Source organism: Elephantulus edwardii, unplaced genomic scaffold (assembly GCF_000299155.1).
Source record: "Elephantulus edwardii isolate Elephantulus edwardi_28Jun2011 unplaced genomic scaffold, EleEdw1.0 scaffold00014, whole genome shotgun sequence".
NCBI lineage: Eukaryota > Metazoa > Chordata > Mammalia > Macroscelidea > Macroscelididae > Elephantulus > Elephantulus edwardii.
The window spans coordinates 17,966,280-17,984,884 of record NW_006399764.1 but is presented as its reverse complement, the minus strand read 5'-3'; the positions used below and the strand labels follow the sequence as shown (position 1 = coordinate 17,984,884).

At 37.7% G+C, this 18,605-nt stretch overlaps 1 protein-coding gene across 6 annotated transcripts in view; it reads right to left on the bottom strand.

Annotated features, from left to right (window-relative positions):
* NFIB (nuclear factor I/B) overlaps nucleotides 1-18,605 on the bottom strand; it is a 290,118-nt gene that overhangs the window by 28,814 nt on the left and 242,699 nt on the right. For 3 of the 6 annotated variants that reach the window (XM_006881293.1, XM_006881295.1, XM_006881294.1), the window contains exon 8: nucleotides 8,648-8,832. In XM_006881293.1, the coding sequence (XP_006881355.1) occupies nucleotides 8,648-8,832 (185 nt within the window). Of the gene's footprint in view, nucleotides 1-1,185; nucleotides 1,269-4,378; nucleotides 4,545-8,647; nucleotides 8,833-18,605 lie in introns of all 6 variants that reach the window. The other 3 variants (XM_006881292.1, XM_006881296.1, XM_006881291.1) reach the window with 2 other exon arrangements.

The following is an 18,605-nucleotide window of genomic DNA, read 5'->3' as shown; positions in this document are numbered from 1 at the left end:
AAAAAAAACCAACACAACATACACAATGAACACTACATTTGTCAAAAAGAACCACATTATAGTAATTATAACAGATTTCATATTACAGCAATTTTAGAGGTGAAAAAAAAAAAGAAAGCAACATTCCAGAGAATTATGTTGAAAAGCCAATGGCTGGCAAAGCCACTAATTATTATTTGGTATTTTCATAACTGTGTACAGATGTTTTCAGTTAGTTCTCACTCTTTTGTTTTGTCTTGCTTTTTTAAAAAAAAATCTGGCAAAACGTCAAGCATCTTGAAGAAGCTCTTCTCATCCTTACAATTTCTCTGAATTCGGCATAGGGTGACCTTTAATATATGCAGTCTGCCACCTTGGCCTACAATTATGAAGGGCTTGAACATTGTACAGCGAAATACTGTTATGGTGGCCACAAGCAGGGTGGCTATGGAGACCTTCTAGAAGAATTGGTACAGTCTATGGTTTTGATGGTGGCTATTTTTTTACAAGCTACCATTAATCTGGGCTGTATGTTTTCACAGTTTTGGGTAAACACTTCATTTGCATTAAATTTATAGCATTAATGAGATGTGAAATTTAAAATGCTACTTGAAACATAAATGATGTCAGAAAGCAGACCTCCCCCCCCAGAAAAAGTGTTTTATCACATCTGAACTCAGTAAACCAATTTAAACCTATTAAAATAGAAATAATGTGTCGCCTGAGATCTTGGCTTCAAAACTCATCTCCTTTGACCAAAACAAAAAAAAAATGAAGAGCAGAACATCTGGAAAGCATGAAATAGCTCAAAAATGCAAAATGTGTCTTGATTCTACACTAATTGGCTTTTAAATCAGTCTTCAACTGTTGTCTTTGAAATTAGACCTTACTAAGTTTTCAATAGCTGGCAAGATGGAGAAAACTCCTGTCCTGTTGGACTAAAATACTACAGTACATGGATGTTCTCAATACAACAGAGATGAAAATGGTCGTGAGCCAATTTGAGAAACCTTGTTCAGAGAGACGAGAAACAAAGGCTAGATGAGGAAAGGTTTTGGAAAATGATGATTACTTTCTGTCTTGTGAGCCCTGTGAACCCCGTTCTGAGTCTCGAGCTGAGAGACAGCCTGGAAAGAAGCACCTATGCAGAAGAAGCGCCTATGCAGAAGCGTGGCTACACCGTCACACCTGGGGGAATGCGCCCACCTGTTGCTGATGTAGGAAGGACGGGTCTCTTGGACTTAGTCCCACATATCGATTGGCTTGAGAAGTGCCTGAGGCTGTGTAGGCTGATTAAGGAAGAACAAAAACAAAGATAAAAATGGTGAACCACAGAATGAACACCCTTGTCCATGTATCAGAAACCCAGAGAAGTGGGATTTGCAACCAAAAATAAAAGAAAATAAAAAAAGGATTGCCATTTCTCTTTTGAGTGGACAGCAAGGACAGGAAAGAGATGGTAGCTGCAGTCCAATAGTACACGTCCTCCCAAACAAGAATCCATCCAGGAAGCTACATCCCTGCCTTGGTGTGGGCACCTCACACTCACTTGTTCTGGATACAGTCCTTCAGAAGGACCAAGGATTGCCTGCGTAGAAGGATCCTTTCCCTAGCTGTTCCTTTTTACTGAAAATGTGTGGTTTACTAATGGAATAATCAATGATGGTGATCCTGAATATAAAAGCTGATTGAAAATCTATTAGGAAAAAGTGAAAGCCTTTTCACATGGGAGTGAAGCTGTGTGCTTGGTGGTGGAGGATGAGAAATGTATCGCTTAGGAGGCGTGAAAAGCTGACATTACAACATGAAGCCAGAGTCCTTTTGTTCTTGTTGTTTTATTGTATAGCCTGAAACAGCTCTGTAGTTTACTCAGTGTAAAAAATAACCAGAAGTTTGATAGAGTTTTTTTAATTTAAAAATATCTTTGGTTTTTGTAAGCACAAGAAATCAATTTCTCATGACTAGTTTGGGAAGGGATTGATGGCATTTTAAAAAAAAAATACTTTGCCACCAGGTGATAAATATTAGCAGAAAGCTTAAACAGCCACATGCTCATGTTGCCTGGACTTCCTGGGACAAGTGTTTTATAGTCCAGAGTGAGGTTTTTTTTTTTAAAAAAAGTTCTCCCTGGTGCTAGATTTTCCGTTTTAAAAAATGAAAGGAATATATTTATTTCTTCCTAGCATTAAGCAATCACAATATTCCCTGTTGGAATAAGTTGAACTATATTTTGACTATATATCTCACATTTAGAGTTCAGAAGATTATTAATTTTTTTTTAAAAAAAAACAAACCACTGTTAGAGTAATGAGGAATTAATTAATGTTAAATTGACTTTTTGCATTCGTTCTGCCAAGCTGGCTTCAAAGACTAGAGAAGTTGATCCAATCAATTTGTTTGTTTGTTTAGACCAGGTTCCTAAAAAGCACTGACCATGCTCATAAGTAATCTTTTAATTACTCTGGAGTGTTCCTGCAAGGGTAGTTGTCAGCAGCTGGGTGCATCTCCTACTTCTCCAGGTTCTTAGAAACCAAGGAAGAGCAAGACCACCAGACCAGCATCTCGCACCTCAGAAACAACCCTGTGCTGGTTTGGCTTTCAGCCACCAGGAAGAGAGTGTCCTAGAGTTGCTGTTTTCTCTCATTTCATTGACTTACAATTCAACGACTAGCTTCTCATTATCAACTGAGAGATGGAACTACAAGTGAATCAGTTTCTAGAAAATGAAAACTACTTGTTAGATTCCTTCTCTTTGAGAGTAGAAAAAAGGAGAAGATATAGCCAACTGAATCTAATCAAAACAGTCCTTCTGAATATTTTGTAATTTTTAATAGATCACCCTGTTTGTATCAATCAATTCATTGACAGAGATGAGTGTCATTATTTGGGTGTGATCTTCCCTCCTCGGAATGTCATCTATGAATGTTACTCCTACAGTAACATTTAAAGTTTCTAGAACTGATTTTTAACCATTTATCTTATGATAGTCTTGTCCTGTTTAACTGTGTCGTGTATGTGTGTGCACAACTTTAATCTTTCTTTTCTAATTTTTCTTCCAAGTGCTGACTTGTTTGTCTGGAGATTAAAGGCATTACTTGAAAACATGGATATATTGTTTTAGTGACTGCAATGTTCTTAGGCAATCATTAGAACAAAAGAGCAGTCTCCTTGACTGGGTCTTAGCAATTGTGGGAAGTATCACTAGTACAGCACTCTCTGTAATAATCGTATTACTGAAAATCAGTGATTCTTCACAGGCCTCTATGGATTTATTAATCTATGAGAGTTTATTCATTTTAAGGAAAGAAGGTGCTGAATTCACTGTACACTCAAAGCACAGCTCACCTGAGTGGGGGGGGGGTGGTATACTGGGCTCCTCCCTAATATTACAGAAGCCACACGCACACAAAAATAGGATCTTCCCAATGACCAGGAAAGATGAAAGGCCAAGCCCAATGGTGTCTCTGAGTGCCTCTGGAGCTCCACAGAGAAATTTCTAGAGCATGGGGACTTTCTTGCTCCAGGAAAGAAAACTGTTCTAGATTGAAAGGATGTGTGCAATTTGAGAGAGAATGTGTTAATTCCTCCCGAATGGAGTCCTTGTGCCTGCCAGTTTGTACACACAAGCTCCAGTTCTAAGAAGCCATTAGTTTAGAAAAAGCCCTGTAAGATTGGTGCCCTGTATATGTCTATGTATTCTAACATGTTGAAGAAAAGGCATTCATTGGCTCAGGAGTGTATGCACGATGTAAGCACGCTGGATTCATCTCTCAGATGTAAAATGTCATAGCCACACTGAAAAAGCACAGTCTCTGATGTATGATGATGGGAAAAATGATCAATAAGTTAAAAGAGTCACAGATAATGAGAGCAGGTAGTTCTGTATGTGCCTGGTCTTCAGCTTTGAAATGCTCCTGCCTGTCCCCACTGTGGTGTGACTGTTTCTAACAATGACATAACCTACAGTAATGTAAACATGTAATTACCTCACAGAGGCACTGATTCAGTCTGGCTGGTGAAGGGACCGATTTCTATAGGAATGTTCAAATAAGTAACAATTATCTAATCTCTCTTTGGGTGATATAAAAACCTTGTACACTGTTCTGTTATTCAGTGCAATGTAGATGTATACCTTGAACAGGCAGGCATGACTGATTATTTTGTAATAGCTGTTTACTCAACTAAATAAGCTTCTCTCTTTTCAAATATGACACACTGAGTGAAATTTGACGAGAGAGAGCATGTGGGAGCCAGGCCATAGACATGCCTGCCTGCTCCTCATAAATGAGAAATCTCCATCTGGTGGGGTAGCTGGAAAAGTTGCCGTGTTCTCCACCTTGGATCAGATATCCAATGGGGACTTCGATGGACATTTCTCATTTCCTAGACAAATACTTACTGGTCGCTGTGGGTGAAGCTGCCTCACCTTCAGTGGATGTAGTGATGGGTTTAGTATCTGTCATGGTCAGGGTCACAGGTCGCACTGCACTGGGATGGGGAGAGGGTGCCAAGACAGGCGTGAAATGGCCAGGCATTTTCCCTACCACTTGACCACTGCTGTTAGGCTAAAAAACAAAAACAGAACGTCGGGTGAAACGATCCAAAAGACAGTCATCATCTCCAGCAACTCGACTCCACATACTCTGCTGAGTAGTCCCTGCACCGTGGATGCGACATCACATGGTCCTCTCTCAAGTTCAAGGCAGAGGGGACAGTCAACGGTTAGTAGTGGTTAAGAATCAACAGCATTTAAGGTAAGTTTTTCCATCTAAGGCTCTATGCACAGGTTACTTCATCCCTTCTGCCACGACCGAGGATCATGTATACCTGGTCCTTTACTCGGCACATTTAAAAAACTCAAGTGAAGAGCTAAATGCGTAGCCTAAGGCTAAAATGGTAGACCTTACTGAACTAGTTAGAATTAGACTTCCATGCTTCCTTTTTCTCAGCTCTTCATTCCCTATAATCAATTTTTGCTTCTGAAACAGTAAGGATGATACGCAATCTGGCAGATTAAACACATCAAGTGCTACAGGTCCTCTTATTTATCCTTCAGGCCCACTTTCTTGTGTTCAGCAACTCTTAGCTTGCTCTCACATACAAGCATCCTCGACCGCGAGCATCAGACAGTTTAGGGTGTTGGATCTCCACTTAACTTTGGTGATTTACTCACATAAGCAGACAGAAGGAGAGCTTACAGCTTCTGGAAATTTCAGATCCAAACAATGACATAAAACATCAAACTATGCTTGATCTTAGAACTCCAAGATAAAAAGATTTTGAAAGGAAATTAAGATGTATTTATAACTGAAACAGAGAACAAGCACATTTGCACAAGTATTATTTAAGCTACTCTTCCATTATTATATAAGGAGAGTGAGCTGCAGTCTCAGTTAACACTGGTAGGAATTTACTCAGAAAAATCACCCAGTCAATGATAGAAAAGACACTATCACCTATATTTTAGTCCCTGGGAATAAAGACTTCACTTGGTAAGAAAACAAATCTGAAGGCACAAGCTTGGAAGAAATGCTGGAATGTATTTATCTAAACAGATAATTTTTTTTAACACTCATTTTGGGATTCCCCACACCACTGTGTATGCAACAATTTGCTAGGACACTTTTCCCACAAATATTTAGTTTTATCATCCAAACTGTTCAAGGCAAAGTGGGCAATGAAGCACAATATTTGTCTAAATACCCGCATGTCAACTACAAATGGGCATTTCTGTAGAAAAGAGGATGAACAACAAGTAACACTTAAATGCTGTGACTCAGAACCATGAGTGGCTGGGTTCCTCAGAGAGCGACTCATTTATTCTAGAAATAAAACGGACTTCTTAAACATCGTGACCATTCATCATGGGCAATTTTAGGTATTTAACATTATGTCAGGAAAATTGACCAGACTTTCCCCTGGCGGAAACCTATGGGAGGGTTATACCTTACACTAATTTTATTTCAAATAGTCCATTGAATAGCATGACTGTCTCACCATAATCATGTGGCAGTAATGCAATTAATCTCTAAATTGCTGTGGGAAGGAAAAGGTATCTCAGTTGCTTGACTTAACAATCAAAATCAGTGCAGCACGGAGGGTGCTGAGAGGGAACATTTGGCCACAGGTTGAACTACAGCTCATTTCCTTACATTTCTACAGCTGAAAAGGTGAATTATGAGAGTCCTACTTGGAAATGCAAATTAATTGGTTTTAAGTAGGTTTTTTTTAAAAAAAAAAAAAAGCAACAAAAAAACAACCCAAAGCTGATATAACGTTTCTACAAAAACAAACTTGTAGTATAAAGATCCACTTTTCCTCTAAAAGGGGGAGGGGGGAACATCTCTTGTTTCTATAAAGCAAAGGAACAACTTCTAGTTATCTGAACATTACTACTTTACATATTCTATGCAACAGAGAAGAAAAGTATCATTCTATCACTCATGAAACACTGTCATTAAAAATGTTTCTGAAAACAATGTTTCCCCAAACAGAATGAAAGTAATTTCTAGAAAAATGCTGCCACAGCATAATACTCTGCCCATTCTATAAGCCTTGTCCACTGGAATGGAATCACAAGCCAGCCACAAAAACATTTCTCTCATTTAAATATAATAAAGTAACCCAACAAAGTATGACCCAGGCAATGTAGAGAAGTTTTGTTTTGGTGAGTTTTTTTGGTGGTGTTTCTTTTTAAATCTCAGGGTCAGAAAAAAATGGGAAAGTTCTTTTTCTTCAGATTTTTACTAATTTAAATGGATGAAGTTACACTACAAAGCTTCTCTCTTTTAAGTCCGTTAATAGATGGGCTTTCATACTGCAGATATGAAAGAGAAAGGTCTACCTGATGATGAAGTTGACAGAGCATTTGAAAGGATTATTCTACTCAGTACACTGCTGCTATTATACAAAATCCTGAGAGGAGATTTGAAGAAAAAAAAATGAGATGAGAGTTAAGATATTTCTCTTAGAAGTTAGATCTTTACCTTGAAAAAGTGAAGAAAAACTGAGAATATAGGAAGATTATCACCTAATATGCCCTCTTAACTTACAAAGAAATTGAAATGTACTTAAAACAAGCACTGAATAATTAAAGAAATGCATAACACTAAGGGCCTGATTTTAATTTGCATAATTTTTCCCCTAACAGTGCCTAATTAAGACATCAGTTTAAAAAAAAAAATCCAATGGAACGCTAAGATTTTCCACCCTGAATTAACGTTAAGGACTTTTAATGGATGCCTTAATTAGACTTTGTTATTCATGGAAATTCTACACAAATTAAAATCAGACCTTGTATGCACTGTTCCCAGCTGAGTCTAACAAAATGCTCTCTGGGACAGGGACTTTTGAAACCATACTCTCTAACAGCAAATGTATTTCTAAACTGATCTACTAAGACCTGACTATTTTACTTAACTGCCATTCTGATTAGAGTTATTAAGAGTCCAAGATCATTTGAATATTTTCTCCTAAAATACAAACAGTAAGTTTAACTTCAAATCCTCAACTCGGGCACTCTGAGTTTTTGTGCATTTGTCAATGGTGCCAAAAGTCAAAAGAATGTTTGCAGTAACTCAAATATTGCTGGATATGGTGTTAGTCAAAATAGAGGAGTTGGATTTAGATAGGATCATTTTGTTTTCACTTTAACAATTACATTAGGACTAAAGGGCCTCTTTTGGATGCCTTTTGTTTTTAATTCTTGGTGAAAATGAACATCCTAACTACTGTCATTTTAATAAATAAATAGCACGAATAAAGAATGTCTGTAAACATCGCCAAAGCCTTGTTGTTGTTGTGTGTATTTGAGTCAGAAATGACCCATAACTGAAAGCATTAGAAGGCATAATAAGGAGTGGTCCGTAGTCTTGAAAGTAAAGCAACAAAGTCAAATACCAGACCATAATAGCAAATTTATATTAACACTGATCTTGGCAATTTTAGTCATTGATGGATCCAGCGCTGTCACAGACTACCTATCTACTTTTGTTACCAAATCCCTACAAGTGAACCTTCTCCATTGAAGGAACCACATCCCTGGTAAGTAAAAAAAATACATATGAGTCACTACATTCACAATAGATCTCTAAAACTACTGCACAATGTTTACAAAAGAAGAAGCAGAAAAAAAGACGCTCCCAGCACTGTCACTCACTATTAAATGTAGTCATGTCTGTGCAAAGAATATTCAAGTAGTCATCAAACATTGAAAATGTTTACATTAGCAAAGCTTATTTTAATGCCTAATAGTTAGCCTATAAATACAACTGTAAGTTCTTTTGTGTGTGTTTATTTTAGCACATACCTTGCTCCTGCCTAAAATAAGCATTTTTGTCTCTGTGTCAAACCAGGTATTGCAGAGGTGTGAACTCCAGCTCAGAGCGTTTTTGTTAGTGTGCTTTCTGCACAGATTTTTCTCTTCCATCAATGAAAATCCAAAAACATCAAACCAAAAAACATAGTCACAAATATGCCTCTCTGCAGCAACACACTTCCCACCTGTCATTCAGCCACGTTTAAATGAAAACTTATTGAGTCACCGAGACACTTCCTGGAGATGGCTTTCAAAAGCTTGATGTTCTGCCAGACAAACACTGTCTGACTAACCTCCATGCCTTAATTTTAGCCCTGTTCCATATCCCTTAGGCTTTAATCTTGTTTTTACCTGGCTGGTTTGTGGGCTGGATGGGTCATAAGAAGGTACATAGTTCTTCAGAGTATCCTGAGGATTCAGGTGAGGAGGATATCTGATCGTTGGATGAGAGAAGTAGCTCGATGGGGCTGGAGGAAGGATAGCTTGTGTTGGAAATGGCAACGGTGAGGGCGGAGGTGGAGTTCGAGTTGAGATGACTGCAGAAGAGACAAAAAGGAAAAGACTGTTAGATGTGAACCTATGACTTCTTTGGCCACTAGGGGTTTTTTTCATAATTTGAACAAAACTATCCTAAAATAACAGTTATTCTTTTAAGTTTGTTGCCAATGTCAGTACTACTGAGCACACAGACATAACTCTACCAATTCTATGTACTAGATCCACTGTTGAGTCCATAGGTTATGCCATCACTGCTTACAATGTTCCATTGAGCAAAACTCTTTCCCAGCAAAACACATTCTTTGCTTATGAAATCTTTGTCTCAAGAATTCAGACCAAGTCACAGCACAAATCAGAGAGCAGAAGATCACTCAATTCCCTACCAAACTGAATACTAAAGTGTAATCTCGATTTTAGACAAATCTTTCTTCTACAAAAGACTATCCAGTGGTTGTTTAGAAAGACAGCTAATAAGTAATAATAGCATGATTGTTACATAAATGCTTATGAATAGTCAACATAGGGTCTTGGAAACTCTAGCTCTTAATGTTCTTTTCAAAACCAAACTATTTCTGGTCCCTCCTTAACTTCTGTATGTAGCTTGAAAGGTGTTGCTAATGTAAAGACTAAAACCCATGTAAATTCAAATTAAAATGTTCATTTATTAACTTATCCATACATGACATGTTTTATAAGGAATAATACTATGCAAATCACATGCACTATGAGCAATGCCTAATTTTATAGAACTTTAGTTCATCCTTTGTATGAAGTAATCATTTATTGTTTGATTTCTAAAGTACATCAAATATTAAAGGGCTGGAAAGAAGACAATCACACAATATTTATCTAATGTTGATGACATTAATAATATAAGCATGAATTAAGATCATTAACCAATAAATGTAGATATGAAGATGTCTGTTCTTAGTTCACATTTCAATCTGAAATTAAAGAAAATACAAATGCTCAACATTTTATGAAGTATCTAACAAACCAAACAACATGACATAAATTCTTTCCATGATCTTTAAATGAGATCTTCTAGAATGACTTAATTCCACTGTCATTATAAGCAACCCCGTTTTAAAAAAAATCCAACAAAACAAAAACCAAGCAAAACTTTTGGAGAATATTGCTATGTCTCCCAAAGAAAACTTTCCAGAAGTTTTTAAAAAATTAAGAATACGTATCACAGGAGAATCATTGATTCAAGTTTAAGGTCCTAACACTGTTCCATGGATTATCTTGGTCAATATTCCTCAGAATCGTCGGGCAGAGGGATTCAGTAGGGATTCCTGGACCTAACTGTAGACCCATCAGATCAGTGTCTCTAGGGTAAGGGACCAGTAAGTGCACTTTAAATATCTGCCTTACACAATCTCTTCCCACATTGAATTTTAAGCATCCTTCATCAAAGGGATGCATTTCAGGAAATAATCTACATATTTCTTAAAACAAAACTCCTTTTTTACAAGCATTACTTTATTTAGGAAGTGTACACAATTAGGATTCACCAGCTTCTGCATACTTTGGAGTCCATAGCCTGCCATTTGATGTGCCAGGCTTGGAATCTGCCAGTTTCCACAGGTCTGTGAGCCAATGTCATCTGAACTACTGACTGTGGGTTCTTCGGGCCTTGCAATAGTGTTAAGTCAGGAGAGCCCCACAATCTGACCCCTGGCTCTCAGATATGGGACTTGCCAGCCTCCATAACTATGTGAGCCATTTCCTTGAGACTATTTCTAGAAGGGAGCTCTGGTGACACAGTCAGTGGGTGCTGCACTAACCCAAAGGCTGGACCTCTCTGACAGTCTGAGTCCACCAGTGTCTCTGAGAGAGAAAGACAAGCAATCTATTTCATACAAATTATAACCTCAAAAACTTTGGATCACTTCCAATTTGATAGCACTGAGATTTGAGTTTACAGTTCTTACAGAACCAACCAAAAACATTTAGTACTAGGAGTGGTTGTAGAGAAACAAAATTGTAAGAATGACATTTCTAAATTGTTTGCCAAGTCTAGTTAATCTTAAAACCATGGATGATTCTGTGTCTGGTGGTGCAAAAGGACCCTGCTAATGCGTGAGGTGGCAACAGAGATAAGCAAAATATCACCATTAATAGATTACATAGGGAACTCTGGTGGTTTCGTGGTAAGGAATTGTGCTGTCAACCAAAAAGCGTATGGTTCAAATCCACCAGTTTTTCCACAGCAGAAAGATGGGCAATTTACTGCTTCTAAAAACCCATAGGAGAGTCAGCTGTGAGTCAGTTCTGACTTGATGGTACACAACAGCAAGCAACAACAGATCATGTATTTGTGAGAGAGAAGGCTCCAGATGATTGCATATTGAGTATTTTTTTTTTACCATTTAGTTAGATGAGAAATCTAAGGAAGCTGGTGAGTTGGTCCTACTTTTGCTACATAAAAGTAGTGACAGAAAGAGTTAGGTTCAGGTCTTCACAGGCTCAATTCAAGCATCACCATAATAATATCCAAAGGTTATCACTTATGACCTGAAAGCAAGCCTTATTTCTTATAGTAACAAAGTTGATAATACCGAAAACCAAACCCAGAGTCATTGTAAGAGTGGCTGTTTTTTTGGTATCAATTGAACTCCCAACTGTGAATGGTGTCTGAAGTTAATGAAGGCACCAAGTGGAAAGAAACATATTCCTAAATCCTGAGATGGGAATATATAAGCAGGTAATCAGGTTGATAGGAAAACTGTGCCCTTAAATTCTGTTGAATTTAAATATACATTGCACTCTTACAAACACCACCTCCCCTCCCCTCTGAAGAAATTACTCTATCTGATAAACCACCCTCTCCTGGAAAACCATTCTCACCCCCATTCCCATTTGATGAGATTAATGCAGCTGTACCTGAAAAGTCCGAGATGGTGCCTAGGGTGTTTTCTGGGCAAATGCTTCGTAAGACTTTGTTGAATGCTACCAGCAGCCATCCCTACCACTTATTTGTGCTTCTAGACTTATAACTGCAGTTAGGTTTATGTCATTGTTGAGTGCTTTTTAGTCAGAACTAACTCATGGGTAACCCTCCAGCAAATTTTCAGAGGCTCTAAATTTCATGGGAGGATACCACCTATCATTCTCCCATGGAACTCAAACTGAGAGCCTTTGAGTTGGCAGCACAACGCCTTATCCCTAAGCCACCTAGAGAGCTCTAAAAGGCAAAGTATGAATTGTGACTAAGGAGGAAAAGTACTACACTCCAAAGAGTGGCTTCTTTTCCATAATGTACACAAACAGAAACAGCAGAAATGTGCTTGGGAAGGCTACTAACGGTGCAAAAGAATGGTGCAATGGAAAGAAAGTTGGGTAAGTCTGAATTTATTGTGGTGGTGGTGGTGGTGTTATTAGGTGTCAGTTGAAGTATCAAACCTGCCTTGTTATTTGTAGAGGAAGATATTAATAGACTAACAGAAACTGGCAGAAAGGATAGATTTACCAGATTGGACTCACAGATTCACCAACAACGGTGAAGAGCAAACTTGTGAAGGGAGCCCAGCATCCTTGAAGATTGCTGGGATTGTTCATATTTGACAGTGAAAATGGTTTTAACAGAATTACCACATATAATAACCACAATAGAGCTGATTGGACCCCTTAAAGGGAGGGGCCAAGTTGTAACATTTACTTGACAAAGGTGAGGTAAGGATAGTTACTGAAACGTACAGTGGGATTAAAGCAGTAATCAAAATCTCACTCATTTAAATTTATGGCACTGACTACTTAATCATGGTATCCTTAGTAGCGAAATGAATAAAGCACCTACTAAATTTACAAGCAGAGGAATTTCAGGTCAAGTGAACTTGAACTTGCAGAGTGAAAATCAAGTTTACAAACCCATAACCCCTTGAGTAAAAGAAAGGTCAAGTCCTCTTTAGAAAGGAATCCACTGTACTGCTAAAAATGTATACTGTTAATCTTTATTTCCTAGCTTTCCCCAAACTGACTATTCTCTAGGGAAAGTAAATCATCAGATTTTACATTTTTTTTTTTAGATTACTGGACACTGGCTCTGAACTGACACTAAATCCAGGCGACCCAAAATGTCACCTTGGCCCATCAGTTAGAGTAGGGGCATATGGAGGTCAGCTTATTAACTGGATCTTAGCTCAGGTCCAGCTGACATTGGGTCCTCCAGGTACCTGGGCTTACCATATTATGATTTTCCCAGCTTCAGAATCTATAATTGGAAGAAGCATATCCAACAAATGAGTATTATTGTTGTTGCTGTACTGTCAAGTAAGAATTGACTCAAAGTAGACCTTCCAGTGAGTTTCCAGAGGCAGTAAACTGCACGGGAAGAAAAGGCTTATCTTTCTCCTGCAAGGAAGTTGGTACATTTGAACCATGTGCATGTGGGTTGACAGCTCAACTACTTGACACACGAAGCCACAGAGCTTTTGAAAGAAACTCCGTATTATATTCCTACCAAATAAGTAAGGGCTCTTATAGTATGAAAAGCTATATGAAAGCCATTCAAATGGCTTTTATATAGTTTACTAAGAAAACAGTAAACAAAAAAGAAATGTCATATTCCTAGAGATCTGCAGAGATTACTGCTTGACCAAGGATTTGAGAGATGAAGTAAAGATAAGCACCTATCTATCCAACCTACCTATTTGGCCTGAGGAGGGAAAGCATAGATTTTTTTATTTCTTTTAAATGACGGTCAATTATTGCAAATTTAAACAGGTAACAGCTTTAGTCACAGCTGCTGCTCTAGACATGATTTCCTTGCTGGATAAATGAACACATCTCCTGATGACTGTATGTAGCTACTAAGCTATGTTTTTTTCTCAATATCTCTTTTAAAGCAACATCAGGACAGTTTAATTTCATAATCAAAAAAGTCAGAAATATACTTGCACAGACCAACCTCAAGGGCGCATCAATAGTCCAACAGTTTTTATAATAAGGGACACTGCTCACCTTTCCCTTCTAGAAGAAGTCACACTGTTTATGAAACTGATTACATTATACTAATTAGATCTAATAGGAAGAGGTAACAATGACTCATGACTGCTTAAGATATCTGAATGCCAGAGGGTAAAAAATTAATCTGACAAAAATTTCAGGTGAATTCCTCCTCCATAAAATTTTGAGACCAGTGATGTGGATCATTCCATCTTAAATGAAAGATAAATTTCATCTGACTCTTCCTATAACTAAAAAGAAGAGAGTATCTGATACACTACTTTGGTATGTGGAGGCAACACATCCTTAACTTGAGTGTGTTAATGTGCTCTACTTACCAAGTAGTTTAAAAAACTGTAAGCTTTTGGTAGGGCCCAGAAAAAGAAACAGAAGACTCAGTAAACATTTCAGTCTGTTGTACAAGTGAATCTACTAATTTAGCTATAGGATCAAATCAATGATATCTAAAGCGTCAATGACAGAAATGAAGTTTTGAGTCTTAGACAGGTTCTAATTAGTGAATCACAGTGCAGGCCCTTAGAATTCCATAGCAACAGCTGGCCATCTCCAGATGTTGATACTGTGCCTTCCTAAGTACAGAACATACAACCATGGGGCAGTGTCAACTTACAGTCTGAGTTACCCATCGTGAGGTCAAACTCAAATACTATCTGGGGCTACAAGTAAGTTGCATAAAGAAGCGGCCTAAATGTCTTTAGTCTCCACTCCTGTCATATACATTCTCTCTTCCAGTTTGTACCTATGGCCCTTATGGGAGGAGTTACTTATAGTTAGTTAATAGAGGAGAAAACTTGGGCCTGGTTTATAGATCGTTCCCCATTATACATATGCACCACTTCAAAATGGACAAGACCAGCACTGCAGGCCTTTTCTGACATCTCCCTGAAGGACAGTGGTGAAATAAATCCTCTTAATGCGTAGAACTTCAAGCAGTGTGCCTTACTATTTATTCAACTTGGAAGGAGACATCACCAAATATGTGATAGTATATTGAATCATGGGTTGTAGCAAACTGTCTGGCTGGATGGTCAGAAACCTTAAAGAAATATGTTTAAAACACTGTGAGAAAGAAGTATGGGGAAGAAATATATGGATAGATTTCCATAATTAGGCCAAAGAAATAAACAACGGTTGTGTCTCACATTAATGCTCATCAAAGGGTGACCTGAGAAGAGGAGAATTTTAACAATCAAGTGGGTATGTTGTTGTGTTCTGTGGAAACCAGTCATCATTTTGCTATAGCTACTGTCACTACCAAATGAAGTCATACACAAAACGTCTAAAGTTGCAGGCACAGAAGTTATGGCCTATAGGGATCAGAAACATGGACTTGCAATTGCCAATGCTGATTTGGCTATAGCTGCTGTGAACTGCCGAATCTACAAACAGCAGAATCCAATACTAAGTCTGTCTGTAATGTGACATCAGTTTTTGAAGACAATCATTCTGCAACTGGTGGCAGATTGATTATAGTGGACCATTTACATTCTGGAAAAGGCAATGTTTTTTTCTTACTGAAATAGATACTTAATCTAGCTAACATATTTGCCTTCTCTGTACAAATTCTTTGGCTATCCTCAGCTTTTGGTTTAATAGCAAGTCTTAGCAGAGAGGGCACCTACAAAAATTAGCATCCATGGGTTTACAAAATGACTCTTCTACCAGCAAGATAGGTCACACAGCATTATTCTTGATCAAGAGACTCACTTCACAGCAAGTGAAGTTCAGCAAGGGCTGATTCTTATGAAATTCACTGGCTACCATGTTCTGATCATCCTGAACCAGTTTGCTTGATAATATAAAGGAGTAAATTTTTAAAAACACAATTACTTTACCATCAAGGTTGCTTTATGTTGCAGGGTTGGGTCAATGTTCAACAGGAAGTTATATATGTTCTAAACCACCATCAAATACGTTGTATTGTTTGTTTCTTTAAAAGCTAGGATTCTCAGGTTCAGGAATCAAGGTGGAGAAATTGCAGTGGTACCACTTATAATTATCCCTAGTGATTCATTTGAAAAATTCTTGCACTGAAGGCCTAGAGGTCTCAGTTACATAGAAAGGAATGTTACCGTAAAGAGACTCATCACTGATTCTTCTGAACTGTAAGTTAAGAAGGACATCTAGGCACTTTGGATCCTCATGCTTCTGGATCAATAGGCAAAGAAAGAAGTACCATACTATTCAACGTCAACTAGGATTGATATTATGTAATGGAGATAATGGAATACAGAAGATCATTTGGGAAATCTCTTAGTATTACTATGCTCTGTGGTTAAAGTCAATGGAAAACTATAGCAACCTAACTTTGATGTAACTACTAACGGCCCAGGCCCGTGATGAATGGAGGTTTAGGTTACCCTACCAGGCTAATAAAACAACCAAAAACAGCCAAAAAAGCTGAGGTGCTCACTCAAGGTAAAAGGAATACAGAATAGGTGGTGGCAAAGGTAGTTCTAAACACCAGCTATGACCATGCAACCAGTTGCAGAAACAGGGATTGTAATTGTTATGAGGACTTCTTTGTTTTGTATTTATATATAACTCATACTCTACGAAATTGTGTATAGGCACCAAGGAGACAAGAACTAGATTATAATGTTTTATGTTATGGATGAATTTGTTGAGGCCACAAATCTCAGTATTATGTGATTAGCCTCTATCTTATGATCTGATGTAATCCTCTATTTTGCAATATTATGTAAATCTCTTCCATTTCAAGTATTGGAAATGCTAACCTCCATGGGGTCAGGTATATCAGAGAGTGTGGTGGTTCACCATCTCCTTTGAACCGACCCAAAGTTGATCCTTCAGCAGGTTTATAGAGGCAGTAAATACCACAGAAGGAGACTGCTCATTTCTCTCCCATGGAACAGCTAACGGCTTTTAACCTTTGTAATGACATCTCAATTCCTTACCACTGTGAGTGTTATGTGTACAAATTTCTTCTTTGGTCTGAACCCGTCATACTCTGACTTCCGACTTGTAGGACTTGAGTCAGCAACCTATTATATGATCTGCTGATTTTGGGATTCATCTGTCCTACAGCCTTAAGTCCCTGTAGACTGCTATCTAACCTGGAGATTTTAGGATTTTATAAGCCAACATCATATCATCTCAGCTGCCAACTATGGATTCATTAGGCCTTAGAATCACATGAGACAGGGGCATCTCCAACTTGATGCGTGACCTATAGATTTTGGGACTTGTCAGCCTCCACAACTCAGTAAACCATTTCATGAATATTTCTTCTCTAGAGAACTAAGTCTAAGAAAGTATTAAATAAATATCAGCTTAAGTATGTCAGAAACCATAGGGAAGATAAAAGCCCTCTGATATTTTCTATAAAAAGGCATTTTTAATTCTTTCTAGACTTAACATTATTAGTATTTTAATCAGATATTGTAATAAATGGACATTATGGATTCAAGGTTAATTTCAAATGTTGCATGTTAAAACATTTAAGAAATAGCTACTGATTTATACCAGTAGTACAAAGAATAAATAGTAAAGTTTTACACCGCATTAAGTTGTGTATTTAACTCTTAATTTTAGATTTCCTTAATGATAATAAGATGTCACATGTCTTTAAAGTACAGAGACAAGAACTATTGACATATGATAGCAAAACAAAATTATGGATTTTATGAGATGTTACATCCTTTGAATAAAGATGGAAAAGCTATATTCCATTTGTACAGAGGATAAGAAATTATCTAACAATAAATTTAAAGCAAATAGAATATCTCTATAACCAGTTATCTATTAAACCTCCTTTGTCTAAAATTCCATTTACTCCTATATAGAACTAAGGCTAAATGGCAGAAAGTACTTAACATTGCTATTAATCTTAGCTAATTTTTAAAATTTTTTAGAAAGAATTTATATTCATTGTAGCTTAAACTTGTTGTTGCTGTTAATGGGAGCTTTTGAACTGGTTCATGCTTATAGCCACCACATATACAACAGAATGCAACCCTGCCCAGTCTTGTGACACATTTATAATTTGAGTCCATTGTTGCAAGTCACTGTGTCAGCCCCTCTCACTGAGGTCTTCCTCTTTTATACTGACACTGTATTTTACCAAGCACCATCCCCTTCTCTAGGGACTGGCCTCTCCTAAAGACAGGTCTAAAAACAACATCTCACCATCCAAGCATCTACAGAATATTCTGACTATACTTCATTCAAGACAGTTTTGTTCATTCTTCGTACAGTCTGCAATATATTTCACATTTTAACCAACACCATAGTTCTAAAGCATTAATTATATTGGTCAGCCTTATTCATTATTCAGCTTTCACATACATATAAGATGATTAAAATAGTAGTAAGATGTTGTATTACAATCCCAAATACACAAGGTTCAAATCCACCAGCTGCTTCATGGAAGAAGGATGGGCTATCTCCTCACATGTGATTTACTGCCTCTGACAACCTGCTAGGGGGTCAGCTCTGAGTCCGTTCCGACTCAACACCACAGCACAGGCTTGGCTTGCGTGCACCATAGTTCTCAAAGCACACCTTTGCTCTTTAACATTTTATAACAGGTTTGCCTAGAACAATATGCCTTCTGATGTCTTGATTGCTGCTTCAGGGTGTTGAGGGTGGATCCAACTAAGATGAAATCTTTGACAATCTCAGTATTATTTATTGTTATATAACATCTAGTTGTAAGAGATCCATAGCTCACACTCTGGCAAGTTTTTAGAGGCAATAAATCAAATGGGAGGATATTGCCCATATTTCTTCTGTAGAGCAACTGGTGGATTTGAACCCTGTGCCTTTGGGATGGCAGTTTACAAATGTAAAATACTAGATTTTTCCCATTTTAATTAAG